This window comes from Carlito syrichta, unplaced genomic scaffold (assembly GCF_000164805.1).
Source record: "Carlito syrichta isolate Samal-C Ts95f unplaced genomic scaffold, Tarsius_syrichta-2.0.1 Scaffold315077, whole genome shotgun sequence".
NCBI lineage: Eukaryota > Metazoa > Chordata > Mammalia > Primates > Tarsiidae > Carlito > Carlito syrichta.
Window position 1 is genome coordinate 575685 of NW_007259173.1, and position 13404 is coordinate 589088.

Below are 13404 nucleotides of genomic sequence, written 5' to 3' on the forward strand. Positions count from 1 at the left end.
TAGAGATGAGGTCTCGCTGCCAGGCGGGTCTCGAACCCGCGGGCTCAGGCAATCACTCACCTCAGCCTCCCAAATGCGTGGGATTACAGGCTGAGCCACCGAGCCCGGCTGAACTTGTTCTTAATGTACTGTAATGCAGAGTAACCCTACTTTGAGGGTTCTGCCTAATATGAAAGCACCACATCCTAAATATACTTGAGGAAAACTTTGCCTAAGTAAAGTTTAGAAAACGAAATGGCTTTGGGGAGTTAATTTTTTTTTTTTTTTTAGTTGGAGTCTCATTCCATCACCTAGGCTGGAGTGCAGTGGCATGCTCACGGCCACCCCAGCATTGACCTGCTGGGTTCAGGCAATCCTTCTGCCTCAGCCTTCTGAGTAGCTGGAACTACAGACATGCATTATCATGCCCAGCTAAGTTTTTGATTTTACTGTAGAGTTGAGGGCTCGCCAAGTTGCCCAAGCTATTCTTGAACCTGTGGGCTCAGGCAATTGCCTCACCTCAGCCTCCCAAAGTGCTGGGATTACAGGCTTGAGCTATTGCGCCTGGCCAAGGAGTTAAGTTTAACATCAGGTTTAGCAGGGCAACCTACCCTTCTCCCTTTGCAGTATATGTTCTAGTCATCTTGAGCTTCCCTCATACTCTTTCTCTACTCCAGGTTTTATATTTGCTGTACCCTCTGACTAGAGTATGTTCTGTTCCTTCATTCCTTCGTTAGGGTGTGCTCCATTTGACATTCTAAGTCTGGGTTAGATGTTCCCTAAGAGAGCACCCTGTATTTGCCCAATCACACTATGCTGTAATTTTGTGTTTTCCCATTGACTGTAAGCTGTGAATACAGGGACCAGATGTCTGTTTTATTTTACCTTTGTATTCCTAGTACTTAGCATAGTGCCTGGCAAAGAGTAGAAACTCAAATATCTATTGAACACAGCTTGCTGGGGTTTGAGTACTTTCTGAAAAAGATTTGTTGAGACTGTATAGAAAGGAGAGAATTAAGGAGAGAGATACACTGAGAGACAGAATTAGATAACTAGTGGTTAATGTGGCCTAGGCATCTTCATCACCTTCATTTCCTCATCGAGAGGTCCTAGAAGATAGGGAATGTATTTTATTCTCTATACTCAATAGTCTTAACACAGTATCTGACACACAGGCTTAACAATAAAAAATACCTCTATTTATTAAGTAACAATTATGTCTCAAGTATTTTATATATATTATCTCTTATTCTCACAAACCCTCAAGGCAGGTTTTGTCCTGATTTTATAAATATGGAAAGAAAGATAAGAGGAAAGAGGTGATTTACTTCAGGTCACACAGTTAGTAAACAGCAGAGCCAAAATTTGAACCCAGGTCTGTATAAGACCAAAGCTTATTCTTTTTTTTTTTTTTTTTTTTTTGAGTTGGAGTCTTACTCTGTCACCCAGACTGGAGTGCAGTGGCCGCTCCCGGCCACCGCAGCCTCGACCCTGCTGGGCTCTGACGATCCTTCCGCCTCAGCCTTCCAAGTAGCTGGAATTACAGGCATGCGCTACCATGCCCGACTGATTATTTTTTGATTTATTGTAGAGATGAGGTCTCGCTGCCCAGGCGGGTCTTGAACCCGCAGGCTCAGGCAATCCACTCACCTCAGCCTCCCAAAGGCGCGGGATTACAGGCTGAGCCACCGAGCCCGGCTAGCTTATTCTTTTTTTCCTGGTAAAGTAAGTGTTGAATTGCGAACCCTGGTCTGCTTGACAATCTCTGCCGTACTTTAAAAAGAAGAAGAAAAGAATTTGGGAGAAGTGTGGAGCCTAGCTAAATACAGCATGAATTTGTGTGGATTCAGAGAAAAGTGACTTAGGATCAGTCCCTGCTGCATTTATGAGGCTGGGTAGAAATGGGGGACCTAAGTGAATCCAAAGCAGCAGTGTGGAACTAATCATCAAAACAAAGGATTCACAGCAGCATTCACAAACAGGAGCACCAGTGGAGAGACAGTGCAGTGTCAGTTGCCTTTATGCCCTGATTACTCTCAGGTTTTTATTAGGGTTTGAGATTAGCTCTAAAGCTTACCACTGGCAAACAAAAAACTATGACTCTGTAAGGTGCTGTAAGTGACTCAAAATAACTGCAGTTTTGGAAATCAGGACCTAGCAGGAACCCTAAAGGAGTTAGATTTATAGGAGAGATTTAGTGAGACAAAATTTTCTAAGCTGTGAGAAGGTTAGATGTCCTCATCACATTTTTTCCGAGTCATCCCATCTTCACCAAGCATGGTGAAGTAAAAACAGTGAAGGCTGTATAGTCAGTAAAAACTGGGTTCAAATCCTGGCTCTACCAATTAAAAGTCATATGACCTTAGTCAAGTGACTAAACTTCCTTGAGTTTCAGCTTTTACATTTGTGAAATTAGACTAGTTACATTTCCACCTTGAAGGATTAGAGATGTTTGTAAACTTCTTAGCACACTGCCACTCACTCATAAAAACAACAAAAACTGATATGGTAATCGCTAAGTGTCAGGCCCTCACTTATGTCTTCAAAAACCCTATAAAGTAGGTATTATTATCATCCTATTTTATAGATATGGAAACTGAAGCACAGAGAAATTAGTCATTCACCCAATGTCACATTGCTACAGTAAGGTGCAGAATTGATATTTGAATCCAGAGTCTGGCTTCAGAGTTAAGTCTCTTAACATTTTTGTCTGTGTTATGCCTTTTAACAAACGGTAGCTGAGTAGAACTGTTGTTGTCAGATCCTCCCTCTTGGGGAGGTTCTTAAAAAAAAGGAAGAATAAGCAGACTCTAGTCTTGTGTGCTGCCTAAAAACACTAGAGTCTTGGTTAATAAGCTAGAATCAACAGATGGCTGAGTATCATACAAAAGTGGAGAGAAACCACTTGTATGTAGCAGGCTGTACATAATGATTAATGACAGATACAAGTGCAAAGACTCAAATGTACTGGAATTTCTGCTCTAAGGCAGGTAGTCATACAAAATGATATGATTTCTAAGTATTTAAATTTCACAGAACAATGTAGTATTCTGTGGGATTATCCTCTACAATATATCTCCACTTCTAGTACCATCAGTGAATGGCTTTACTTGGTTAAAAAAGGAAAAGACTGGAAAAATGTCAACAGGATGTGAACTTATTTTTACAAGCCGATAGATATTCACAGAATAGATATTCATACCTCCTTTGTGCCAAACTTTGAAGACCAGGCTTTGTTGTGAATCCAGAAGCAGCTCTTTTGATAGCCTATTAAGATAAAAAACCACCATAAATTAACTGTGTAAAAATCTACAGCAGTACAAAACTCAGATTTGAAGAATATCTTGTAATTTGCAAAACACTTTTCCAACACTATTTCATCTTCATAGCAATCTTCTGGGACCAATTTTTATGTTCACAGTTAAAATGAGGGGATGAAAACTCAAGAGGTGAAGTAACTTGCCAAGACTCAGAAACAGGCACCCCTGATGCAGTGCTTCCACTCCCTCCACTTCCCATGGTCTCTAAGATGGGAAGGGAGTACAGACAGGGAGCTCTTTAACATGTACTGTACTGAATGGTTTTACTGGATTGGGCAAGGATTCTTTTTTTTTTTTTTTTTTTCAGTTGGAGTCTTACTATGTCGCCCAGACTGGAGTGCAGTGGCCGCTCCTGGCCACCGTGGCTTCGCCTGCTGGGCTCCGGCGATCCTTCCGCCTCAACCTTCTGAGTAGCCGGAATTCCAGGTATGCGCTACCACGCCCGGCTGATTTTTTTTATTTATTGTAGATATGAGGTCTTGCTTCCCATGCGGGTCTCGAACCCGCGGGCTCAGGCAATCTACTCACCTCAGCCTCCCAAAGGCGCGGGATTACAGGCTGAGCCACCAAGCCTGGCTAGGATTCTTCTTAAGTCTTACAGTAGGGGAATGGTGAGAAGGGAGGAGGAAGGGATAAAGAACATTTACTAAGTGCCAACCTTGGGTCAGGCATGGTGTCAAGTGTTTCACAAACATTTAATCTTCACAAAAGTATATGACACGGGCATTATTATTCCCTATTTTGCAGATGATAAAGCTGAGTTCAGAGAGATAAAGTGATTTGCTCAAGGTCATATTAGAGTCAGTAAGTGGCAGAATTGGGATTTAAACCCTGGTTTGCTCCACTCCAATGCTGCACACCATGCAGAGGCAAGGTAAAAAATTAAGAAAGCACACAACTTTCAAACCAGATAAAGAAGTTGAAGTGGAATTCATCAAGCACCTCTAATATATTTTATGTGAGGTTAATTACAGTTTTAAATGACAAAGCTTGGGAAAGTTCCAAACCAGGGGCCACTGCTCCAGGCAAGATGGAGACCAAGGGGAAACCAAGAGACTTGATTTCATTACTTGAACATCTCTGGGGATCTAAAGAAAGTCTACTTCAAGACGCATGAGAGGCATGCTGCTAAAGTGAGGCACACACTGCATTGGAGATTCTAATTCTAGCTGTGAGTCAAAAGACCCACCTTTGAATTCCAGCTCTACTATTATAGCTGAGTGATTCTGGGCTTGCACTCAGCTTCTTCGAGCCCTGGTTCCCTAAATGTTAAACAGGATAATATTATCTACCTCCAAATTGCTAGGAAGATCAAGGGAAACAATTCTGTAATAAAGGAACAGTAAATAGCATCATTATTCATTTTCCCTCTAATTCCGACCCAGTTACCAACAATGTAACCTCCCTGGGTTACAGTCTCCTCAACTGTAAAGTGAAGGAATTAAATTAGGAGATTGCTATGTCTCTCCATTGGTTCATAAAGTGTTGTAATTATGTTAGGTTGTTAGGTTGTGAATGAACAAATCACCTCTACATAGACGCTCGATCTTATTTCCTGCCTTTTAGAGCAGATTTGATATTTTATATAATGTGCCCTGGCCACTATGGTGAGAATTTCTATAATTTCCAGTTGCTCACCACAGACAGTGAGTTTTCACGCAATACTAGATTTTGACTCAGACCAGCCTCTCAAATTACAAAACACTGAACATGTGACCAACTACTGAGACCTAAGTACACAAGCACTCTGGGAAAACAGGTCAGATACCAAATGGTATGGCTAGTGTTGATGGACAAGATTTGAACTTTATAAAAGGTGATACAGTGTAAGTTCTAATGCTAATTATTTTTATTATTATTCTTATACTGCATCACCTTTTATAAAGTTTAATTCTTGGCTTCCTATCCCAGTCGCCTGTCTCTCAGTGGCATTATAACATGATTGACAGGACTCTATCTCCTATTTTTTGAGCCTTCCAAAGGAGATCTAACATTGTTATATACCTGTGTACCATGAGGTCCCAATGCCATCTAAATTGGACCTCACAACAATGCTGTAAAAATTATCCCTACTCTACAGATGAGGAATCTGTGGCTCAGAGACGTTATGTAACTTGACCACAGCTAGTAAATGACAGAGATGAAGTTGGAGGCCAAATCTCTCTGGTTCAAAAACTCAGGCTCTTTCCACTACACCAGAAATCTTTTACAAAGATTAATAATCCACACCACAGCCTTTTCTGAGATTAGTTCTTTCTGCCTGGAATACCCCTCTGATCTGGATAACTTGTATACATTCTTTTTTTTTTTTTTTTGATTTGGAGTCTCATTCTGTCACCCAGACTGGAGTGCAGTGGCATGCTCCTGGCCACCGCAGCCTCGACCTGCTGGGCTCGGCAATCCTCCTGCCTCAGCCTCTTTAGTAGCAGCTCTTTCATGCCTGGCTAATTTTTGATTTATTGTAGAGACAAGGTCTTGCCAAGTTGCCTAGGCTGGTCTCGAACCTGTGGGCTCAGGCAATCTACTTGCCTTGGCCTCCCAAAGTGCTTGGATTACAGGCTGAGCCACCGAGTCCAGCCTACATTCTTCAATATTTAGCCGAGGTGCCTTATTTACAAAGCATTCCCTGACCTTCTAGGTTGGCCTACATAATCTTTTTCTAAGCTCCACCAACATCCTTTTTACTTGTCTTTACACACTTGATTGTAATTTTTTCTTTTTGAGACAGGGTCCTGCTATGTTGCCCAGGGTGGTCTCCAACTCCGGGGCTAAAGCAATCCTCCCACTTAAACCTCCCAAGTAGTTGAAATTAAAAGTGTGTGCTACCACACCTGGCTCGATTGTAATTTTTTATTGATAATTCTTCTCAGGTAGACCTCAATAGCAGTCAGTGTCTTATTCATCTATTTCCAAATGGCTAAAACAGAACTGGGCATATAAGAGGCACTCTCGCTAAATAATTTTTGAGTTGTACTGAGAAGAGTTATAAACATAACAACAAAACCTTTAACCACTTCTAGATGTGAGTTCTTAAACACTAGTATGGAATAACTGCTTGGATAAGAACAGCATTTTCCAGGTGTGCTCAAAAATTATGTTGGTAATATTCCTTGTTCTAAGTTTGTCTCTTGAAACAAAAAGCAGATTCTAGAAGGCTGATGGAACATCAGAAAATACAAACCTTGATTGCTGTTGAAAATTCCAGATGGGAGAATCTGTGTTTTCAACAACTTGGGTGAATACAGGAGATGGTTCATCAGCTGTTGCAAAGGATACACAACAACTGGGTATCGATACTTTCCGTTCTGTCAAGGGGCTCCCTGAAATAGAATATAGTAGAGTGACTATTCTTTAGAGTACTGAAGAAGCCTCCTACCATACAGGTACAAGCACTATTCTTAGCCCTATTCTACCTTTGGGTCTTTGCTCGAGCTATTTTCTGTATTTGAAATATTTCCAGTGACCTCACTAGAAGGTGACTATCCTTTAAAGGCTCAGTTCATAAATATTCTCTAGCAAGAAGTGACTTATCCCATCTCCTTGTACTTTGTGGGATGATGGAAAATACTGGGTTGAGAGGCAAAAGATAGGACAGAACTGCAGAGTCATGGCCTTAGGAGTCAGATGACCAATTATTAGCTCAGTTATACACATGATGTGTGACTTTGGACAAGGACTATCTAGGTCAAAGCTTCTTCAACTGTAAAATGGGGCATATTATACTTACACCTCCTAAGATGTAAAGATTCCAATAAATACCAAGAAGAGTAAGCAATATTTACATATCACTTACTATGCACCAGACACTGTTCTATGTACTTTACATATATCTACTCATTTAATACTTACAACAACCCTATAAGATAGGTATTATTATCCCTATCATATAGACTGAAAAAAAACTGGGGTACTGAGAGATTAAGTTAGTTAGTCATAGATTTATTAAATGGTAGAACTGTTACAGACTGAAAAGAGGCCATTTTGGTTATGTTAAAACAGTCATTTAGAACTTGTATTAAGCTGAATTGGGTTAAACACAGAAGTCATTTGAATTTTTTTGTTTTTTGAGTTGGAGTCGTCTCACTCTGTCACCCAGACTGGAGTGCAGTGGCTGCTCCCGGCCACTGCAGCCTCGACCTGCTGGGCTCCAGCGATCCTTCCGCTTCAGCCTTCCAAGTAGCTGGAACTACAGGCGCGTGCTACCATGCCCGGCTAATTTTTGATTTATTGTAGAGATGAGGTCTTGCCAAGTTGCCCAGGTGGGTCTCGAACCTGCGGGCTCAGGCAATCCACTCACCTCAGCCTCCCAAGTGCTGGGATTACAGGCTGAGCCACCGAGCCTGGCTGTCATTTGACTTTAAAAGCAAACATTTTTCCTTCCCCCCCTTCACTGTCCTTGGATCTAGTAACCGTTGCTGGTAATGAAGGGAACCCAACCATCTTCATTGAGTCCCCTGATAAGTAGAAGTCACACAAAAAGACTGCACATCCCTGGAAAAGCTTCTACCAGACCTAGATAAGAAATAGGTTCTGCTGAAACTTTCTAAAACCCAGAAAGATATCTGTTCCCACAGTCTCTAAACGACAACTGCTTTCTTTCATGTCTTGGTATTAATTTTATGTATAATGTTTAATCAAGCTTTGTGAACAGAACTCTCAGAGTAAGCAAAAAACTGTAACCAACTAGAAAGTAACAGCCCCAAATTGTTCACGGTAATTGTAACTTAGAAGAATGGCAGGACTGATGTAATCTGAGCACCAGTTTGTGACAGACACTGTTTTGGGTCTAAACACTGATTAAGAAAGAAACTGAGTAATGGTCATAAGACATGTAGTCATTATTAATCAATAGTGGGGAAAAAAGAAACTGTATGTTTTACTATAAATACTGGTGGAAACTCTGCTGAAACAAACAGGTTGGGTGGCTATACAGCCTGTTCCCTGTTCCCATGGTATAAAAATAAAACCCCTTACTTCTCTCAGTTTTCTGCCTTTTGAATTTAATTAACTGCGAGGGAAGCAGCTGACTGTTGGATGGGGCTGTAACAGAATTCAAGTACTCTGGCTCCAGAGTCCATGCTCAAAACTGTCCCCTATATTGCCTCTACTATGAGGTTAATGAATGTAAAACACGGTACACTCAGTGCTGTACTATGCTGGTGAGGATATCTAATGTTAATTTGTACAAGATCAGGTTCCCAATGTGGGAGACTCAGTCGTTTATTCTGACTTAGAACAATGAAAAACGAATATAGTTAATGATACTAGATAGTCAAACTGAGCTATCCAATAAGATAACTCAGTAGCAATATGTGGCTATTCAACTTTAAGTTAATTAAAATTAAATAAGATTAAAAAATTCAGTCCTTTAAAAAAAAAAAAATTCAGTCCTTCTGTTGCACTAGCCATATTTCAAGTGCTAACAGCCACATGAGGCAAGTGGCTACCATACTGGAGACTAAAGACATGAAACGTTTCCATTACAGCAGAAAGTTCTTTTGGACAGCACAAAATATAGATAATTTATAAAATATGTGCTCTCTATATTCCATAAGATATCTTTCAGTTATAAGATGCTGTAAATGTCAGCTTTACAGATGAAGAGAAAAGAAAAAAAAAGAGCAAAGCAGAAAAGAGAAAACAGGGAAAAAAAGTATGTCTTAAACATAATTTATGTGCTCCAGGGAACAAATTCTGTGTGTGGATTCTAGTGATCTGTCTTCTTTCTACTTGTGTAGCTCAAGGTCTCTCCAAATCCATACTCCCACTTCTCGTTGGAGGTGAAGTTCATCTTTGAGACCCTATCATACTCTTTTTCTAACTGGCTGTTCCTTTCAGTAACTACTCTTTCAGGGACCTCTGTCTGTCCCTCTGGGCAGGAAGCAATCTAATGAACAAATTCATACTCAGTAACTGCTGGTTTTATTCCCCTCTGCAAGCAATACAACATTTAATAAGTAGTCTTTATTCTTTTTTTATTAGAGACAGAGTTTTGCTCTGTTGCCCAGGCTGGCATTCCGTGGTCCAATCATAACTCACTATGGCTCAAACTCCTGGGCTCAAGCAATCTTCCTGCTTCAGCCTCCCCAATAGCTAGGACTACAGGCTCATGCCACCATGCCTGCTTAATTTTTTACTTTTTATAAAGATAGGGTCTCCCTATATTGTCCAGGCTGGTCTTGAGCGCCTGGGCTCAGGCAATCCTCCCAAAGTGCTGGGATTGCAGGTGTGAGCCACTGTACCTGGCTAATAAGTAGCCTTTACTTGATAGCTCTAGCACCATGTACTCTGAGAAGCCTCTTGACTCTTTAGTTGGAATCACTGAACTTTATACCCATAGTTAGAATTTTTCAACTTCAACTTTCTTTTTGGGAAAGCGAAGCAGCTGCTGCTTTGCTTTGACATATTTTCCCCAAACAAAAGAATTTCCATTAGAGTAGACCAATTCTTTTTAAACTTTTCCACCAAAGTAGCAATGACTCAGAGAAGAGTAGACATTGAACTTTGAAGTGCTGGAGTCCCTGTTGAAACAGCTACAATAAGCATGACATCTATTAGCAGGCTTGTATTTTACCTTAGAAATTAAAGAAAATTTAATATTTCATAATGAAACCATATTTGTTTAAACCAGAAACAGTATTTTTGTCTCAAACATTGGTAAATGAGTGACATGCCATGCTATTTCATCTTGTGACTTCTAGCACCCCAGGGCACAAAATCAGACCTGAGGCATTGCTTTCTGTCCTTCTTACTGGGGACATTAGTAAAGAATGAAATTGGGTGATGGGAAGGAAGAGAAAAGGAAACAGAAATTTTGCGAAGAGGCCTTGGAAAAGATAACTGATGAAGAACAGGAAGGCTAGCCTTAGAAATGAGATCTGGTGGTGTCTGCAAGGCAGGAGAGAAGGGCATGTGCAAGAGTTGCCAACAAAGTAGGACCTGCAGAAAGGCTGAGCCAGGAGGCAGAGAAGCCTTAGAATAGGAAAGGCATTAAAGATACAGAGAAGAAATATATGAGGACTAGAACAAAACAGAAAACCATTGGCCACAACATGACAAAACCAGTTTACAAGCATATTTTTGAAAGGGCAGGGAAAGATGATTCTAATTTAATGGTAGTAAGCAAAGAAAAGCTAATGAAAATCAGTACTATGGTACCATCATTACAATGTAAAATATATAAAACAGCACTAATAGTATCTTTATCTAGTGAGCTACCTTAAGTTTTATTTTAGTGAAACTAAAAACAGTTTATGTGGATTGACTTGCTCAACATCCACCCCCACCTACTTTTATTGTATTGTATTCCTTTATTGTAGGGATTGAAAGGGTTAAAAGCTACATTTTTTCCAGATTTTTTTGCAGCTAAGGTATGGATGTAAATTGGCCTCTGCCAATCAGATGCCCTCACAAAAGATTTAGAAGGCAGATGTGAAGCAGCAGGCATCTTTCTTTTCTCTCTACTATTGCTAATAACGATGACTATATTGCTAAAAACAAGGATGTGTTTTCTGCTCTAGCATTTGATCTCTGGGTGCAGAGAGGCCCTGGCAATGGCAATGATGAGTTTTTGATTCTTAGATTTCAGTTTTGACATTGTATTTTGGACTTAAAAGATCTAATAGTTCTCCATGAAAGTTTAGCCAAGAGCCCACTCCTCTAGCCCTTCTAATGATTTAAAGTACTATAATATTCTATATTAAACTCTTTTCTGCTTAAAATGGCTAGAGTGGGTTTTGCTGCCTATAACTAGACTCTGTCTGATATAACTTTCTTCATATTTCTCTCTCTCTCTCTCCCTCTCTCCCTCTTTTTTCTCCCACTTTTCTTTGTAGGTCTCAAGCTTCAACTATTTCTTCCAATAAAATTGCATACACATTTACAAGTAGAAAGAGACAACCTGCCTCTATCACGGCAGTTCTCACAGTATTCTATAATAATTTGTGCTTCCATTACTAGACTGAGAGCTCCTTGAATGCACAGAGTAGGCCGAAGGACCTTATTAAAGATTAGCAAACTCCCCACTGTCCCTTGTCTATAGATGGCTGACAGGGTTCAAGAAGAGAGAGAAGCTGCCTTGCATGCTTGTGGTACATATGAGCAGAGGACAGCAACATCTGCTCAAGAAAGCTCCAAGAAAGATCAGCAGAGAGGATCAACTGCTGTTCTTAGGGGCAGAACACCTAGGTACCGATATACTCTACCATTGCTTTAGTGTCATATGTTGGATATAACACTTCATTCTGGCTCCCTAGGCCTAATTCTCTCCACAATAAAATCCTAATTCTAGCAGTATTTCAGTCTTGTTCAGATCTCTCTCTCTCTCTTGCACCACTGCTCCTTCCCCCTGGTTATTTATTTATTCATTGAGATGGAATCTTGCTATGTTACCCAGGCTGGTCTAGAACTCCTCATCTCAAGAGATCCTCCCACTTCGGCCTCCCAAAGTGCTGGGACGATAGCTGTGAGTCACCATGCCCAGCACCATGTTTATTTTATTTATTTTTTTGAGTTGGATTCTCACTCTTGTTGCCCAGGCTGGAGTACAGTGGCACGCTCACAGCAACCACAGCCTCGACCTGCTGGGCTTTGGAGATCCTTCCACCTCAGCCTTCCAAGTAGCTGGAACTACAGGCGCGCGCTACCATGCCTGGCTAATTTTTTGATTTATTGTAGAGATGAGGTCTCGCCAAGTTGCCCAGGTGGGTCTCGAATCCGCGGGCTCAGGCAATCCACTGGCTCAGGCAATCCACTCACCTCAGCCTCCCAAAGTGCGGGATTACAGGCTGAGTCACTGAGCCCGGCCATGTTTATTTTTAAAGCTACTATTTGCTAAAGGTCTTGGAACAAAACTACTATTTTCACTTTGGAAAAAATTGTTCTTCACTCAGTCTTGAATAGAAACATTTCTTTTAGCCAAACAGGTGGGTGATAAAGAAATCATCTTGAGAGAGCAGGTATATCAGGTTTCCCTGGCTCTCCCCCTTGTAGGTGGAAATTCATCTGGGCCTGTTTATATTTCTGGAAAAGGTCAAGTTCTGAAATGCTTTTGGAAGCAACCCAGAAGAAAGCTGCTATACCCCTCACAGGATGAGAGCTGACACACATTGGGAGCAGTTAAGAAGACTTGAGGTTAACCAGTTATACCATTTAAGAGTTACTGAATTTCCTGTGTTTTGCATAAGTCTGAAAAGTAGTTGTATGCATCAAGAAAGGAATACTTGTTTCAATGAGATTGAAATAATAAGTTAGCTGGGCTCGGTGGCTCAGCCTGTAATCCCGCGCCTTTGGGAGGCTGAGGTGAGTGGACTGCCTGAGCCCGCGGGTTCGAGACCCACCTGGGCAGTAAGACCTCATCTCTACGATAAATCAAAAAATCAGCCAGGCATGGTAGCGCATGCCTGTAATTCCGGCTACTCAGAAGGCTGAGGCAGAAGGATCGCCGGAGCCCAGCAGGCGAGGCTGAGGTGGCTGGGAGCGGCCACTGCACTCCAGTCTGGGCGACTGAGTGAGACTCCAACTCAAAAAAAAAAAAAAAAAAAAAGAAAGAAAGAAATAATAAGTTTTCATACTTAAATAACATTTTATGGCTTAAATAACATTTTATAAAATTTCATATTTAAATAACAAACTGCTTTCTCATACACTATACTTATGCTGTTAACATTTCTGAAAAGCACATAAGATAGGCTTCTCTATCCCAACTTTACAAATAAGGCAGCCAAAGAACAGAGAAGTAAAATGGCTGGCTCCTCACATACTTGGCTAACTAGCATTTGGAAGAACCAGGCAGATTTTGTGACTTCTATTTCAGGGTTTGTCCATTGTAAGAGTTCTAATTCACTCTATCTAGTTAAGAGAAGAGCTTCCCCTTTGGTCTGGAGTGAATGGATAAGAAACTTTCCTCCTAAGCAATGCCCAAGTGTGTATGTTTATAAGAATTTTAGTCCAGCAGTTCTATAACTAACATTAATGGACACCTCCTCTGTGTCACACATGTACAAGATGAGTCAGATTTTTTTTTTTGAGTTGGAGTCTCACTCTGTCGCCCAGATTGGAGTGCAGTGGTCGCTCCCGGCCACCGCAGCCTCGACCTGCTGGGCTC

The 13404-nt window shown here is 41.0% G+C and overlaps 1 protein-coding gene across 2 annotated transcripts in view; it reads right to left on the bottom strand.

Annotated features, from left to right (window-relative positions):
• Nucleotides 1-13404, bottom strand: part of C2CD3 (C2 calcium dependent domain containing 3) — a 146628-nt gene that overhangs the window by 34807 nt on the left and 98417 nt on the right. For both annotated transcript variants that reach the window (XM_008072276.2, XM_021706037.1), the window contains exons 25-26: nucleotides 6481-6619; nucleotides 3182-3246 (exon numbers count right to left, since the gene is read on the bottom strand). In XM_008072276.2, coding sequence (XP_008070467.1) covers nucleotides 3182-3246; nucleotides 6481-6619 — 204 coding nt within the window. The remainder of the gene's footprint in view (nucleotides 1-3181; nucleotides 3247-6480; nucleotides 6620-13404) is intronic.